Consider the following 15,295-nt stretch of genomic DNA (forward strand, 5'->3'; position numbering starts at 1 on the left):
AAACAGAAAATCAGATTAGTGTATCAAGTATGTAATTAACTTATGCAGAAATACATATCAATCTTTGTAACCTCCCCATGTGTTAAATGATAATGCCAGATGTATTCTAGCCCAGCACACTCTTTCTGCTGTGCAGCATTACCTGTGAATTTACATGGTCCTGGTTTAAAACTAAGACATTTTGATTCTGTGTGCATCTATCCGAATGCCCATGTATACATTGGTGACTTTAACTTGCCATTTGGTGTTGAGTATGTGGCGTAAATAGCGTAGATGGAGACTATTTAACCTTTTCTCCTGATGAGCATCAGTTATCCATGTTCTACCAAGTGTGACAGCCTGGCTCAAGCAAAGATGACTGCACTGGTTGGGCCATCTGAGTAGGTTTGAAGATGGACGCATAGCCAAGGACATGCTATACGGGGAGCTATCAGAGGGAACAAGAATAACAGGACGTCTCAAGCTTCGCTATAAATACGCATGCAAGCGAGATATGAAGGAATTTGGAATTGATCCTGACCATTGGGAAACCTTGGCAAGTGATCGTAACAAGTGGTGCCAACATCTCCCATCAAGACATCAAAGTCCATGACAGGAGCTGGCTTTTACAGCTTGAAGAGAAAAGAACCCGTAGGAAGCAAGCAGTTCCCAACTAAGAAACATATATTTGAAACAACTGCCAAAGGTCATGCAAATCTCAAATTGGACTATTCAGTCACATGAGATATTGCAAACCATCTACATCATAGGCTGCAAATCCCACCATCGCTTGCAGACAAAACGATGCCAACTATGTGTACATGCATTTCCCATTTTACGCAAACAAGTGGCATGCACAGTTTTGAAAACTGACCTCCAGAAGTTAGCTTGTGTATATAGCTTTCTATTTTTTTAACAGATTCTGTAAAAAAGCTTATTTTAACTGGAAAACAAAATAAACAAAAAAGTAGGTTTAACTAATGCAATTTGAATCTTGGATCTCTACTCTTATTTTCCTCTTTCATCAGTGAGAGAGACACATTATTAAGGCATTGCACTCTTTTTGATAGACTTGTTTGCACGTACTTCAGACAACGGGCCGGAGGAAAGGTACTTCTGATGTTGCAAGGTTTTCTTATAGCTGTGTGGATTTAACTTCGTAAGTTACGTTGTTGAACATGGTAGTGCAGTGAACAGGTGATCCTTTAAACTGAGGTAAATGATCATTCTGGGTGACAAATGTGTTGTAAATGTTGCTAATTGGTTAAAGCTGTTCTGAATTAAAAAGAAAGGTTACTCGGGTTTTTTTTTTTTGTTCTTAACAATTTGTGTAAAGCGCACTCTTACCTTGGTTATAGTTTCTTCAGAATTTAAATTTTTACTTCCATGTGCATATTATTGCCTCACTGATCTGAATCCATAATAGTGCCTTTTGCTAACAGTACTGAGATAAATTTAAAAAGCCCTTAAAAAACTGATTGCCATTTAAGAAATAACTTAGGAGAAAAATAGTTGGATATACTTTATATAGTTCCACATCAACAGATTTCTTTTTAAAGGGACACTTTCTTCCATTTTTTTCCCCTGAAACTGTTTTTACCTTCTGTTTTTCACAAGGAGCATTTAACATTACTGTAACTGAAGGAAATGAGAAGGGAAAAAAAAAGTATAGTACAATTGTTTGTCAGAAAAACTTTGACTGAACCCCTCTTTCCCCCCTCGGAAAATGTGTGAATTGTCATCACTCTTCTGCAAATGTTGACTTGAGTCCTCTTGTTCATGTACTATGGTATTCTGGTTCTTTCACACCCTCTCCCAGTTTATTTTTATAAAAGGTCTGAAAGCAATGTTACAAAATTTCATGTCAGACCTTGGTACAGAACTTTCACCTGGGCTATGTCTACACTAGAGAGCTTACAGTGGTGCAGCTATACCGATGCAGCAGCGCCACTTTAATATCTCTCGTGTTGTTGCTGTTGACATAATTAAACCACCCCCAACAAGTGGTGGTAGTTATGTTGGCAGGAGAAGCTCTCCTGCTGACATAGCGCTGTCCACACTGGCGCTTAGTTGGTGTTACTTACGTTGCTCAGGGTATGCTTTTTTCCCCACGCCCTGGGCGACTTAAGTTGTACTGACATAAGTGGTAGTGTAGACATAGCCCTAATATTTTATAATGTCTGTGTCATGATACATTATGCATAATGTGCCCCTTTGTAGTGTGGAGCAGTATCAAAGGCCTAATAAAACTGATGAAAACAATTAACAGAATGAATGTACTGCCTACTGTCACAGCTCAGTGTCTCAGATATATTTTGTTTTTCATTCACTTAACAACATTCTGTTTGTCATCTTCTGTGTTTTGGACTCATGATCAGCAAAATTTCATCTTAAGAAACTTACTGAAAAGTAGTAAGCACCAGCTTTGTTTCTTTTATATAAGCAGTAGCATGCTTTTTAAGAATTTGAGTACATATTTGACAATTAATGTGCTCTTTCTGTTTATATTCTTAATTTTTCAAAAAATGTACATACCTAAAAGTTACTGTTTCACAGGGCTTCATCTGTCCACTATGTATGAAAATGTGTGTGAGTGCCACTGGTCTGTCTGAACATTACCAGAATGAACACACTGGGACAGAGACAAGAAGACAGGAGCATCATGACCTGCCCGCTGTTACTGTGGGTCTTGTTTATTTTGTTTGAGTGCCTTGATAATGGGTTGCTTAAAATAAATGTCTTTCCTTTCTGGTTGCTTGGGTACCAGCCTCTTTCACTTTGTTTCTTGTGATTCCCTGCTGTAAGGAAATATGGGTTGATCTTTATATGCATGTTTACAAGAAGGTATCTCTTGAGTTGCCTTCTTTTGTTATCTTTCTGGTTTGCAGCTGTCTTTCATGTGGAATTTCTGTAATATCAGAAATTCCATTCACTTTTTTAAAAACAATTTTTGCATGATTGTTCTCTGAATTAATATACGTTACTTTTGCATTAGTTAATGTACTTTACTTGTGCATTAGTCACAATAATGAACCTAAGTATAAGATTTGGGAAATCATTTATACAGTTAAATGTTTTAGAATTTTTGTTTAGCTATCTACTTTACTCTAAGACAGACTTTTAATGGGAGTCTGGTTTTGAGGTACAGTTATAATTTAGTTAGCAGGAGATATTTCAATAATATTCAGGGTAGGGAGAATAGGAACTTTTAAAAACCATTCAAAATTTTCCCTTTAAACAATTTTACTAAGGAGTTTCAAGTACACTGACAAAATCACAATCAAAAATTTCCTATAAAACAGTTCTGAGATTTAGAACACAATCATTTTATTTTATATCTCTCTGAGAAAATGTAAAAGCTTTTTGTTTAAGTAGCTCTTGTGTTTAGAAGTATATTTAATAATTCTTCCATCCTTCAGTGTGGTGGTAATTTTATGTTGGTCAATCTTCTGGTAAATCAAGTCATATTTTTCCTCAAAACTCATGGACATCAAATACTGAAATGATCAGTTGCAATTAGTCATGTGCCTAAATTATCAGAAAGGTACAACCCCCCCCGCTCTTTTTCCTCCCTCCTCCCCCCCCGGGGGGGGGGGGGAGAAGCACCCAAGCCACCCAGGTTCTGCCCTTTCTGGAAAATGGTGAATGTTTAAAAAACAAACAAACAATCACTTCCATTCAGGGAAAACGGAACTGCTGTGAAGGAATGGGACTAGGTGGTTTTTGGCCATTTGACGGCTATGTGGTTTGATACACAGGTGGACCTATTTACATCATGGAGCAACAAGAAAATTATAGCATTTGGCTCCAGATATTGGCACTAGTGGACATTGAGGGTGAACTACTACTTTTTCCTGGGATTAGACTAGCTAATGTGTTTTCTCCAATTCCATTATGTTCTAGGAAATCATGGTGGCCAAGTGAGCCTTGTTTCATACAGCAGGACCTCTGCAAACTAGGGAACCACCTTAACTGTTCCTGTCACAATTTCAGGATGCTCTTGCCAGGGCTGCCTGGGGAAAATGGAACAGATGTGTGTATTCACAAGCAAATAACATCCAGGCTTTGTCAGGTTATCTGATGGTCGTCCTCCCCACCCCAACTTTCAGAGAGTCTAAGCTAGATTGTCTTTTGGGGATGGGCTACTTGCCACTTATTAAACGAGGCTGGAGGCCAGAGGAGGATCCTTTTGCCTCCCTTCTCCCAGCATCACTTTTGCATGTGTGTGAAGAGATCGATTGTTTCAGTGTTGTGAACTATATGAAGTTGAATGTTTTTGCATTTTTATTTCTCCATTGGGAAGTTGGTAGTAGGGTTGAAATGTTGTAATTTAAGTTATTATTTATTGGTACTTTGCAACATTGAGTGCTTGTAGGACAGTCCTTGCAGAGGAAACTTTACAGCCAGATGACAATTAAATTAGGGGAAGTGATCTTTGTCCCCTGTTCTGATGTCTGGGGAGTGTGATGTCTCCGGGCAGTGAAACTCACCAGTTGGGACTCCAGAGATTGTCCTGAGATTTCTCTAGATCTCGTTACAAGGGTTAAGTGTATGCTGGTTTATTGTTAAAGTGAGCTGGCCAAATTTTTGTAAGTCATATGGCCAAATTGGTCCATGGACCAGCAGGAGAAGAACAAGGATACTCCTAATTATCAATTGGAATTAGGTGTTGCCTTTGATTTGGAGATGGGCTGCCCTTACTGCGAGAACTATTCTTTATTTCCATATCAATGAGGATTAAGTTAAATAAAGCGAGGCCTTTGTGTACCGTGCTGTTCAGTCAAAATGCAGATGTCTTCACTAAGGCATGCTTGGTAAATTACCACGTACCTGTGGCATGTCTGAGGCAACCAGACCTTGAGTGATTGAATTTAGTAGCCTGGAACTTCAGTAGGCTGAACCTTAAACAATGTAGCTACATGCAGAAATTAGTAGGTTTCCTGCTTAACTTGTGGTTGGTTATATTCTGAAAAGTAACTGCTTAAAAATGATTTCATAGAATTCAGTGTATGGTTTTTTTTGTCAATTACTCCATAGTGAGTCGCTGACCAGTAAAAGAATGACTTTCTTCTAATTAGCAAGCCCTGCACACTCCACCTAGTATTTGAATTTCAAACTCAGCTGTTTCTGGCTCATGCCTTATCACCAGTTATACAAACTCTACAAGAAGAACTTTGTTAACAATTATGTGTAAGTGCTTGCCAGAACAGACTCTATCTACTTTTTGTGAAGCTGCATTAACTTTGCAGTGCTACCAGGAGTAAAAAGTAATAGGAATTACCTTTGATAGGAAATTAAATGGATGAGATGCTCAATAAAAGTACGGTGCAGATATGTTGAGTAAGTGTCATTTTTATGTAACTTCTCTGATCACAAATGAGTAAAGTCAGGAACACCTCCATCTCTTTAGAATACAAATGGATATGAAGGATGCAATTATTAAAAAAAAATAAATAAATACATCAGAAGCAGGAAGCCTGCCAGTCAGTCAGCAGATCCACTGGATGATCATGGTGTTAAAGCAGTACCCGAGGAAGATCAGGCCGTTGCAGAGAAGTTAAATGAATACTTTGCAGCGGTCCTCACTGCTAGAGGATTTGAGGAGATTTCCACACCTGACAAATCTTTTTAGCTGACAGATCTGAGGAAATGTCCCAAATTGAGGTGTCCATAGAGGAGATTTTGGACCAAATTGAAATTAAACAGTAATAAGTCACAAAGAGCAGATGGTATTCACCCAAGAGTTTTGAAGGAACTCAAATACGAGATTACAGAACTACTAACTGTGGTATGTAGTCTTATCATTTAAATCAGCCTCTGTACCAGATGTCTGGCAGAGAGTTAATGGAAGGCTGACTTCTTAAAAAAAAAAAAAAAAGCTGCAGAGGTTAACTTGGCAATTACAGGCTAGTAAGCCTAACTTCAGTACCAGGCATATTGGTTGAAACTGTAGACAAGAATAGAATTATCAGATACATAGATGTATACAATATGGTTGGGAAGAGCCAACATGGCTTTTGTAAAGAGAGATTATGCCTCACCAATCTGTTAGAGTTCTTTGAAGTTGTAAACCATCATGGGGACAAGGGTGATCCAGTTGGATAGTGTACTTGGATTTTCAGAAAGTGTTTGACAAGTTCCTTTACCAAAGGCTCTTATCCCATGACTTCTTACTTTGCCTAAGAGGGAAGGGCCTCTCATGGATCAGTAAGTGTTAAAAAATACAAACAAAGCGTACGAATAAATGGTCAGTTTTCACAGTGGAGAGAGGTAAATAGCAGGGTCCTTAAGGATCTGTACTGGGAACAGTGCTCAACATATGCATAAATGATCTGGAAATGGAGATAAACAGTGAGGTGGTAACGTTTGTAGATGGTACAAAATTACTCAAGATAGTTGAGTCCAAAGCTGACTGCGAAGCTACATAGAGATCTCACAAAACTGGGTTACTGGGTAACAAATGGCAGATGAAATTCATTGTTGATATCTGCAAAGTAATGCACATTTGAAAACATCGCAAACTGCACATATAAAACGATAGGTTCTGAATTAGCTGTTACCATTTAAGACAGAGACCTTGGAGTCCTCATGGATAGCTCTCTGAAAACATCTGCTCAAGGTCCAGCGGCAGTCAAAGAAGCTAACAATGTTAGGAACCACTAGGAAAGGGATAGATAAGACAGAAAATATCGTCGTTCATTATAGAAATCCATGGTACACCCACATCTTGAATACTGCATGCAGATGTGGTTGCCCCAGCTCCAGAAAGACATATTGGAATTGGAAAAGGTTAACAGAGAAGGGTAACAAAAGTGAGTAGGGGTCTGGAACAGCTTCCATGTGAGGAGAGAGTAAAAAGGCTGGGACTGTTCAGCTTGGAAGAAGGACGATTAAGGGGGGATATGACAGAGGTCTATAAAACCATGAATGGTGTGGAGACTGTGAATAGGGAAGTGTTGTTTTATCCCTTCACATAACACATGAAGTAGGGGTCACCCAATGCAATTAATAGGCAGCAGGTTTTAAAAAAAACAAAAGGAAGTACTTCTTCACACAACCCAGTCAACCTGTGGAACTCCTTGCCTAGGGACATTGTGAAGACCAAAAGTAAAACTGGATTAAAAAATAATTGGATAAGTTTATGGAGGATAGGTCCCTCACTGACTATTAGCCAAGATGGTCAGGGATGCAAGCCCATGATCTGGGAGTCCTTATGCCTCTGAGTGCCAGATACTGGAATTGGATGACCGGGGATGGATCACTTGATGATTGCTGTGTTCTGTTCAATCCCTTTGAAGCATCTGGCATTGGCCACTGTTGGAAGGCAGAATACTGGGCTAGATGGACCATTGGTCTGACCCAGTGTGGCCGTTCTTATGTTCTAATAAAAATTTGTGATTTGTTGCAAAAATTGCTGTTTGTATTAGGGAGTAATGTTTACTGTTTACAATCTGAAATTTGGTAATTTAGCATAGCTCTTAAATTCTGTGTAGCTGTGGTAACCAATACCAAATTGTACAGCATATTAAAAAAATAAACCAGTTATATTTATTAGTGTAATATCAGGGGATAGAGAATAGAAATTGCTTTTGTTTTAAAATATGGTGTTTATGAAAATGGGGGACTAATTGGAATGATTTTTGAACTAAGATGTTGGAGCAGCACCTGTCTCCAGTGCTCCATATACCATACCAGTGCACCTGAATTCCATCCTGTGAAAACCCTACTATTATATCCCTGAAATTCTTTTTGAGAAGTGACTTAGGCTATGTCTACAGTACACAGCTTTTAGCCACATGCCTGTGTTGCTACGACTGTGCTGCTAAAAGTCGTGCATTATAGCCACTATTTGTTGGTTCTCCTGCCGACAAAAAACTTCCACCCCCAATGAGTGGGGTTAGCTTTGTCAGCAGGAGAGCGCTGCTGCTGACAAAGCGCTGTTCACACCGGCGCTTGTTGGCAAAACTTTTCTTTCTTTGGGGGGTGTTTTTTTAAGAGCTCTGAAAGACAAAAGTTTTGTCATTCAGTTGCTAGTGTAGACAAAGTCTGAGTGGGGAAGTTTGCCCCTGAAAAGATAAGGCCACATTGAAAACTTCACTGTAGGTCTGGCCTGGAATGAGTGGCAAGTGGCTATGAAATTCCAGTATAAAGATAAGGAGATGATCCTCTATAAAGACTGAAAGCATTATCTACATCATTCCCCCTGCCCTCCAAAGCCAGTTGTTAACAGAAAAAGTAGCAGAGAAGCAGAAGCTATTCAGTCCTGTGCATGGTCTTTCTGTGCTATGTAAACTGTGTCTAAATCAACATTAAAATAGTTCTTTGGAATGGTTAGAGATTAGGAGGCTTCTAGAATAGTATTCTGCCAGTAACGCTCATTGGGTTTTATGCGATATTTATTTCAGTCTGTACACTGGAACTGTTTGTGGGTCTGTATATGTGTGTGGGATGGTGAAGTTTTTGTAACCATTGCAAGTTATATTGGTACAATTAAAAATATGTGTAGTGTAATTGATCACAAGGAGTGTTTCCGCCCAGTGCTGCTTTTAGTGTACTGGCTTACTTCCCAAAGAACACTCCATCGCTGTAATGGTGCATGAGAATATTAATGCTACCCTAAACGAATTTGACGTTGTAGTTCAAATGGCTTCTGTATTAGTTGCGAGAGGGTGACAGGACACCTGGAAATTCAACTAGGTAACCAAGGCTGAGTCTTACTCTTTGAAATATGTGGCTATAAATGTAGGTAGGATGTTCTGATATAGATCTTGTTGTAAAGACTTCTCTTCCAAAGATAAGGTAGCCTGAACTGTTTCCCTGGAGACCGCAATGTTTGGTGAAGTTTAGGCATTAATAGCACGCCCCTCTACTCAGTTTCTTTAGGATTCCTTTCCCTCTGCCTAAAGAGCAAGTCTCAGACTCTATAGAAATGTCAATTACAGGAGTTTTTAGGAGTTGCCATGCCACACCATTGCATACCTAACGGCAAATGAAATCTTTGTCCGCTGTGTAATCATGGGATCAAAAATGTTAAATCTATTTCAGATTGCTTTGGTTATCTTTTGGGAGTTAAAATAGTGCATATATTTTAAAATATATTTAGTCAGTGCTCAGTGGTAAATGTGTTTCATAAGGAATATTATAGGTATTGCACAAGATACCACTTGGTTACTTCCCCTCCCCCCCCCCCCAATATACAAAAGCCAATTGAATGAAAATCAGACCTGAGTATGTCTGCACAGCAGTTTAAGCCCAGGTTTGAGCCCAGGCTCAAGCCAAGCCCCTCTTGCGTCCACACTGCAAATGTGCTAACCAAGGGCTTGAATGCAGGGTCCCAGGACCCTACAGATTGGAGGGTCCAAGCCTGTGTTAAGCTGGCATCAATAGGGTCTGAGCCCTATTGATTTCCTGTGTACCTGTGGCCCCAGCTTGACTCAGGTCCTGTAAGTCCTCTGACTGTATCCCACAGTTCCTGGCTGCAGAGGAGCAGTGCTGCAGGCAGACAGCGCAGCGCACCGGAAGCACCATTATTGTCTGGCTGAGCATGCTCCCCCTTCCTCCTCCCACGACAGTGGCGGCGGTGGCTCTGGCTCCTCCTCGCTGCTGCATGGAGCTTATCCGGAGCAGGGAGAAAAGCTGACAGACAGGAGGTGGCTCCCGGCTGCCAGGATGTTGGGGTCATCTCTCCCCTGGCAGGGCTGCTCCCCCTCCCTGCAGGGCAGCCACTTGGTCCCTGCTCTGCTTGCTTGCCCTTGCCTCCAGGCCCCCAGTCCTCCCCTGGGGCTGCTTGTGCAGGGGAGCTAGGGCAGTGTGCACTGTGATGGCAGTGAGTGGGAGCCAGCCCCAAAACTGCCACGCAGCCTCTTGGAAATCCCTTCTCTCTGCCTCCCGGTGGGCAGTAGGGGTGGGAATAAGGGATCCCCAGGGGTTGCATTTCACTGCTCCGCAGCCGGCAGCAGCCAGGTGAACGTGCCTTTCTTCTGAAACCTACATTTTATGTGAAACTTCAAAACAGACAGTAATAAATAAAACACACTCATTGAGCATCTCTTTTTAAAAATTAAGAATTGAAAAGTTTCATGGTGGTAGTTTGACAGCCCTGGATACTGATGCCCTATTTACCCTCATAACTGGTGCACACAGGCATTTTCCTGCTCATGTAACTCAGCCTAGAGCTGGAGAGCTCCATTTTCAGATTTAGATGGTAGTTCAATATAATGCCTTCTCAAACTGCAGTCATTCTATTGAGACAGCCATCAAAAAAACTAATTGTGCAGTTTATGTACTCGTGCACCTTAGGGTCACAAGTCCCATCAATAGCACCACCACAGTTAGGAAACAGGGTGGGCAGTAGAGTTTTCACACGGTGCATCATGTTCCTAGAGCTAGAGCGTCGACATTGGGGGAGGTGCTAGGATCTCTGGGATATGGTTACTTTGACTCGGATCTGTGCACTGCAGTGTGGGTGCCAGAGCCCTAGGTTTGAACAGGGGCCAGAAAATGTTCAACCTAGAGTTAAAATGCAATGTAGATGCTCAAGCCCAGGGTCTCCTGATACGGGTCAGCTGACTTGAGTCCCACTAACTCTAGGCTTATATTGCTGTGTAGGCATAGCCTCTGTTACATAAACATCATATTCTAGATATAAGTGTCTCAGACCCTTACCTTTCTTGCCCCCACTTTCAGTTTTAAATTGGCAAAAAATATTTCTTGATATATTTTTTTGAAAATAGCTCCCAAGCTGACATTTTGTTCAGTAACTTGATTAGAGGTTGAGATTTTACAGTTGAACTAAAACCCCTTTATAAAAAGAGTTTGTTAGAAAAGCTCTCTGAAAAGGAAGCCAGATTTTCAGATGGCATAAATTGGCATAGTTCCCATTAAGTCTTCAGCCTCTGCAAGTTACTGATCAAAATGTCAGCTTGGGAGCTGCTGCTGCTGCTTCTTTTTTAAATAGTATTTGCTGATTTTAAGCCTTATGGGGCAGGATGTTAATCAAATGTTAATTCTGGTTTCAATGGCGCTTTCCCAATTTGAAATCTCGCTCTAGGTTTGTATATCTGAGAAGTAACTTTTGGTCATGAATATGATTGTTTTAACTTTTGTATCATGCACTATAAGACATGTATATAATCCAATTAATTAAACTGCGTTTATATTGTGGCCAGCACTTAAATACCTCTCATCTAACTAGGTGATATATATTTCTGTGCGGGAAGGCATTGAGTAGTTCTCCAGGACACTTAGTTGATCCACTTGCTGTGATAATTGACTGACTTACAACCTATCTCAGTTGGATTCATAATTGATTTCTGTATACATGCAGCAGCAAGTGCAAGTCATTTTTATCTTTTTTGTGACCTATTTTGAAGGTACTGTTCTAAAGGAGGCCAACAATTGTTATGGATGCCCACATATGCAAGTGGAGGATTTAACTGCACAATGGGAGGTGCACAGCTAAATCCTCCTTATGCCTTGCATCTAAATTTTACCCCACCCCCAAAATATGATGCTGTTACAGTACATTTGCTTGCTGTCTATGCTGAGTGAAAAAAGAATAAAACCTTTGCTTCTGATAGCGAGATCAAGCCTGTTGTCAGTGTCACAGTGAGAGCTTCCCAGAACTTCTCATTCTTCCACTCTGCAGTGAAAAGTACATTCTATAATCTACTAATTATAATGCATTAGATGAATAAAAGTATTGTTAGTAAGGTAGGTAGAATATATCAACTTTAGATGCACCTTTCATGGCAGCTTGAAGATTAGATAGATACAAGTTGTATCTATAAGTACTTGATCACTTAGGATTTTTTTAAGTGAATTGCTGAATGTACTAGGGCCATGGAGATGAATGCTGGGAATTTGGAATAGTTTAGAAAGAAAGTAACAGGGAGGATAAAAGTCGATGACTTAAAAAGAAAATCAGATTTTAAATTTAGATTAAACAGGGTTTACTTTCCAAAAAATCTATTTAAAATATAAAATTTTAAATGGACACGTATGCTAAGGCTTAAACTTAGCTATTAAAATATTAAAACTAGTATTAAGCAGTACATGCTTGCTACCGAGTTTTAAAGAAAGTTAAACCACTGAACTGGTGGAAGTCACTAGCTATTCGACATTGGTGAGGCCTCATCTGGAGTACTGTGTCCAGTTTTGGGCCCCACACTACAAGAAGGATGTGGATAAATTGGAGAGACTCCAGCGAAGGGCAACAAAAATGATTAGGGGTCTAGAACACATGAGTTATGAGGAGAGGCTGAGGGAGCTGGGATTGTTTAGCCTGCAGAAGAGAAGAATGAGGGGGGATTTGATAGCTGCTTTCAACTACCTGAAAGGGGGTTCCAAAGAGGATGGCTCTAGACTGTTCTCAATGGTATCAGATGACAGAACGAGGAGTAATGGTCTCAAGTTGCAGTGGGGGAGGTTTAGATTGGATATTAGGAAAAACTTTTTCACTAAGAGGGTGGTGAAACACTGGAATGCGTTACCTAGGGAGGTGGTAGAATCTCCTTCCTTAGAGGTTTTTAAGGTCAGGCTTGACAAAGCCCTGGCTGGGATGATTTAACTGGGAATTGGTCCTGCTTTGAGCAGGGGGTTGGACTAGATGACCTTCTGGGGTCCCTTCCAACCCTAATATTCTATGATTCTATGATTCTAAGCACCTGGAAGTAGAGTTTGTTGAAGCACTAAACCAGCTTTTGACAGTAGTAACCTTTTCTGCAGGTGCAGAGAGAATATTTTCTTCATTTCAGTTCAATGACTAGTTCATTCAAAGTGAAGAAACAAATGGGGAAAAAGCAAGAAATCTTGTTTTCCCTTTTCCAGTCTGTGACTAAAATTTGAGAGCGGATGGGTTCTGTTACATCTGAAATCTTGAAGCACATGGTGACCAGAACCAATCAGTTCACTAGCTAAGGTTAATACTTTCTTTCTTTAGTAAGACAGTTTGTTTTAAATGCAAAACGTGCTTTGATAAATTTTTCTTATGTATTCACATGTAAGGTAGTTTTATGTAATGATGATTAAAAAATTAAAAGGTTGGTTTTATACATTTTAATTGGATTTCCATCCAAATACAGCTTGATACAAATTGCAAGTAAAAAATTCATCATATAGTAAATAAGAAATGTACCATTCACTATTTTTAACATATGTAAAATTTAAGAATCTGAATAAGTGTAAGGTAAGCAGTATAATTGCTTAAATAAAAGTATATCCTTCTAGTTAGCCGAAAGAGAGGTGGGGAAAAACAACAACATCAACAAAAAAAAGCACCAACAACCCTGCACCAAGTGTAATGTAAAGGCTATATTTAGTTGCATATCAACATATTTTAAAGGTTACCATCAGATGAGAACCAACTTTTCTTTGGGAAAATAATTACAAACAAAAACAAGTTTTCCTGGCAAATAAGCATGCTAGTTGGGTGTAAATGTTTGCTTTTAGGAGAATAATCACAAAAGGGGAAGTTGTTCATCTGAAGCCTCATTTAGCACAACTACTGAATCCACAATCTGGTGTGCTGGTTTTGGGAACATAATATGATCGTAAAAGTAAGGTGTTTTGTTTATTTGGAGTTTAATAAATTATTAAAGGTTCCCACCCAATCTTTTTATAAATACCCTAATTCACTAAGTAAATAAATAGACTAGTCAATTCCCTCAGATTAAATCAGATTTAAGTGTTTTATTTTACAAGTCAGGAAATAACCATATAACAGCTGTGTTGTTACAGGGTAAATGCCATCTTAAATAATATGTACATACTGTATACACTACTTAGGTGATTATATTTGAAGTTACCAGATAAAGCTGAGAATATTTAGTACACAATATGCTGTTTAGCTCATAAACTAAGTATAAAAGGCAAAGCTAATTATGTAATCTTGTCATTCTATGGTATGTAATTGCTGATTTTGCTGCAGAAGAGTACAAATTCTATACAAAATGGCAAAGCTTTCAGGGGCATTATAATTTCCGTATAGTGAAGTTTGTTATCTTAATGTTACAGAAATATGAAGTGAGCTCATGACAGTGCAAGGCACTGAAGGGTAACATGATTTTTAAATATAGCATGTGTGAATAGAGAACAAAAAAGGCAGAAGGCTTTGATCTCACTTAGAGCAATGCAAATAGGCCTTTGTCTGACATTGTAAAAGGACTTTAAAGTGGGTATAAATTACACTTACTTCCACTTTAGGGCCTCTTCATGCTGCTAGAGTAGTGTAAAGGTACTTTAGTGTAAATGAGAATCAGGCACAGAGTGAAAGAGGGTGTGTCTAAACTGTTATCTTTTACAGTGAATTAATTGTCAGTTAAATTGAGGTATTTTGGGTGCCTGAAATGCCCTGCTGCTGTAGTTCTCAGCCTGGGACACTCTCACAGCCAGCTTACAAACGTGCAGGCCACACCTTGAGTGTCTGTGTGCTAGACAGCTCTGGTTCAGCAGCTCTGACCCCAGCAGCCTGTCTGCAGCCCCACTCTGGCTTCCTCCAGCCCTGGTTACAATCAGCACGGTGACCCCAACACACTCTCAGTCCTGAATCTCCCTAAAACAGTGTGCCCTGAAATGTCCAGTCCTCACCTGAACTATTCAGAGAAATAGGTTTGTTGCTCCTTCATAGAGACAAAAGTGCATTACAGCTTATTAACTGAACTGAGGTAGATACCCCCTTCCCTTCAAGCACACCACTGAGCTGGTTTATAGTAAAAATAAAACAAATTTATTAACAATATGACATAGGTTAAGTGATGCCAAGTAAAAGAAATAAAAGTCGAGATGATTAAAAGCAAATAAAAGTAAAAGCATGCTCTTAAAGGGCTATAACATGATCTACCAAGGTGTACAGGTTTTGTTCAAGATGGTTTCTCTCACCAGTCTTCCTTCTTTCCAGCCATGGCTGATTTTCCCTCAGTCAGGATCTTCCATAGAAGTACAAGATGCTGCCTTCCCTTGTCTTCCTGTGGAAAGATCTTTGCCTAAGTAGGTTTCTCACTTATATTCAGGCCCGGAGACTTCAACCCTTCTTGGTTGAAGGACCGATCTTTCTCAGCTTACACGAGTTCTGACCCCATGTGTTCATCTAGTGATGGATGCCAAAATGGTGTCTATTCTTGTTTATATCTTCCTAAATTCAATGACCTGGTTCTAGGAGGCAGGATGACCTCATGCTGTTCTTCCCTTGTTCCCACCCTCCTGATTTTTATGTAAATAGGGCTTCCGTTGTTTTTCATCACATCTTGCTCAGTTTCTTTGATACAAGTAGATAGCTGTGATGTTTCCCTCTGGGAGAGACCTTTTTCCTCTTTGGTCA

General features: G+C 39.8%; 1 protein-coding gene across 6 annotated transcripts in view; it reads left to right on the forward strand.

The window, feature by feature from the left end:
- EEA1 (early endosome antigen 1) overlaps nucleotides 1–15,295 on the forward strand; it is a 135,802-nt gene that overhangs the window by 16,572 nt on the left and 103,935 nt on the right. For 4 of the 6 annotated variants that reach the window (XM_075124288.1, XM_075124289.1, XM_075124290.1 and 1 more), the window contains exon 3: nucleotides 2,536–2,661. The exons of the other annotated variants lie outside the window; for them this stretch is intronic. In XM_075124288.1, the coding sequence (XP_074980389.1) occupies nucleotides 2,536–2,661 (126 nt within the window). The remainder of the gene's footprint in view (nucleotides 1–2,535; nucleotides 2,662–15,295) is intronic. 6 annotated transcript variants of the gene reach the window in all.

This window comes from Caretta caretta, chromosome 1 (genome assembly GCF_965140235.1).
Source record: "Caretta caretta isolate rCarCar2 chromosome 1, rCarCar1.hap1, whole genome shotgun sequence".
NCBI classification, from domain to species: Eukaryota; Metazoa; Chordata; order Testudines; family Cheloniidae; genus Caretta; species Caretta caretta.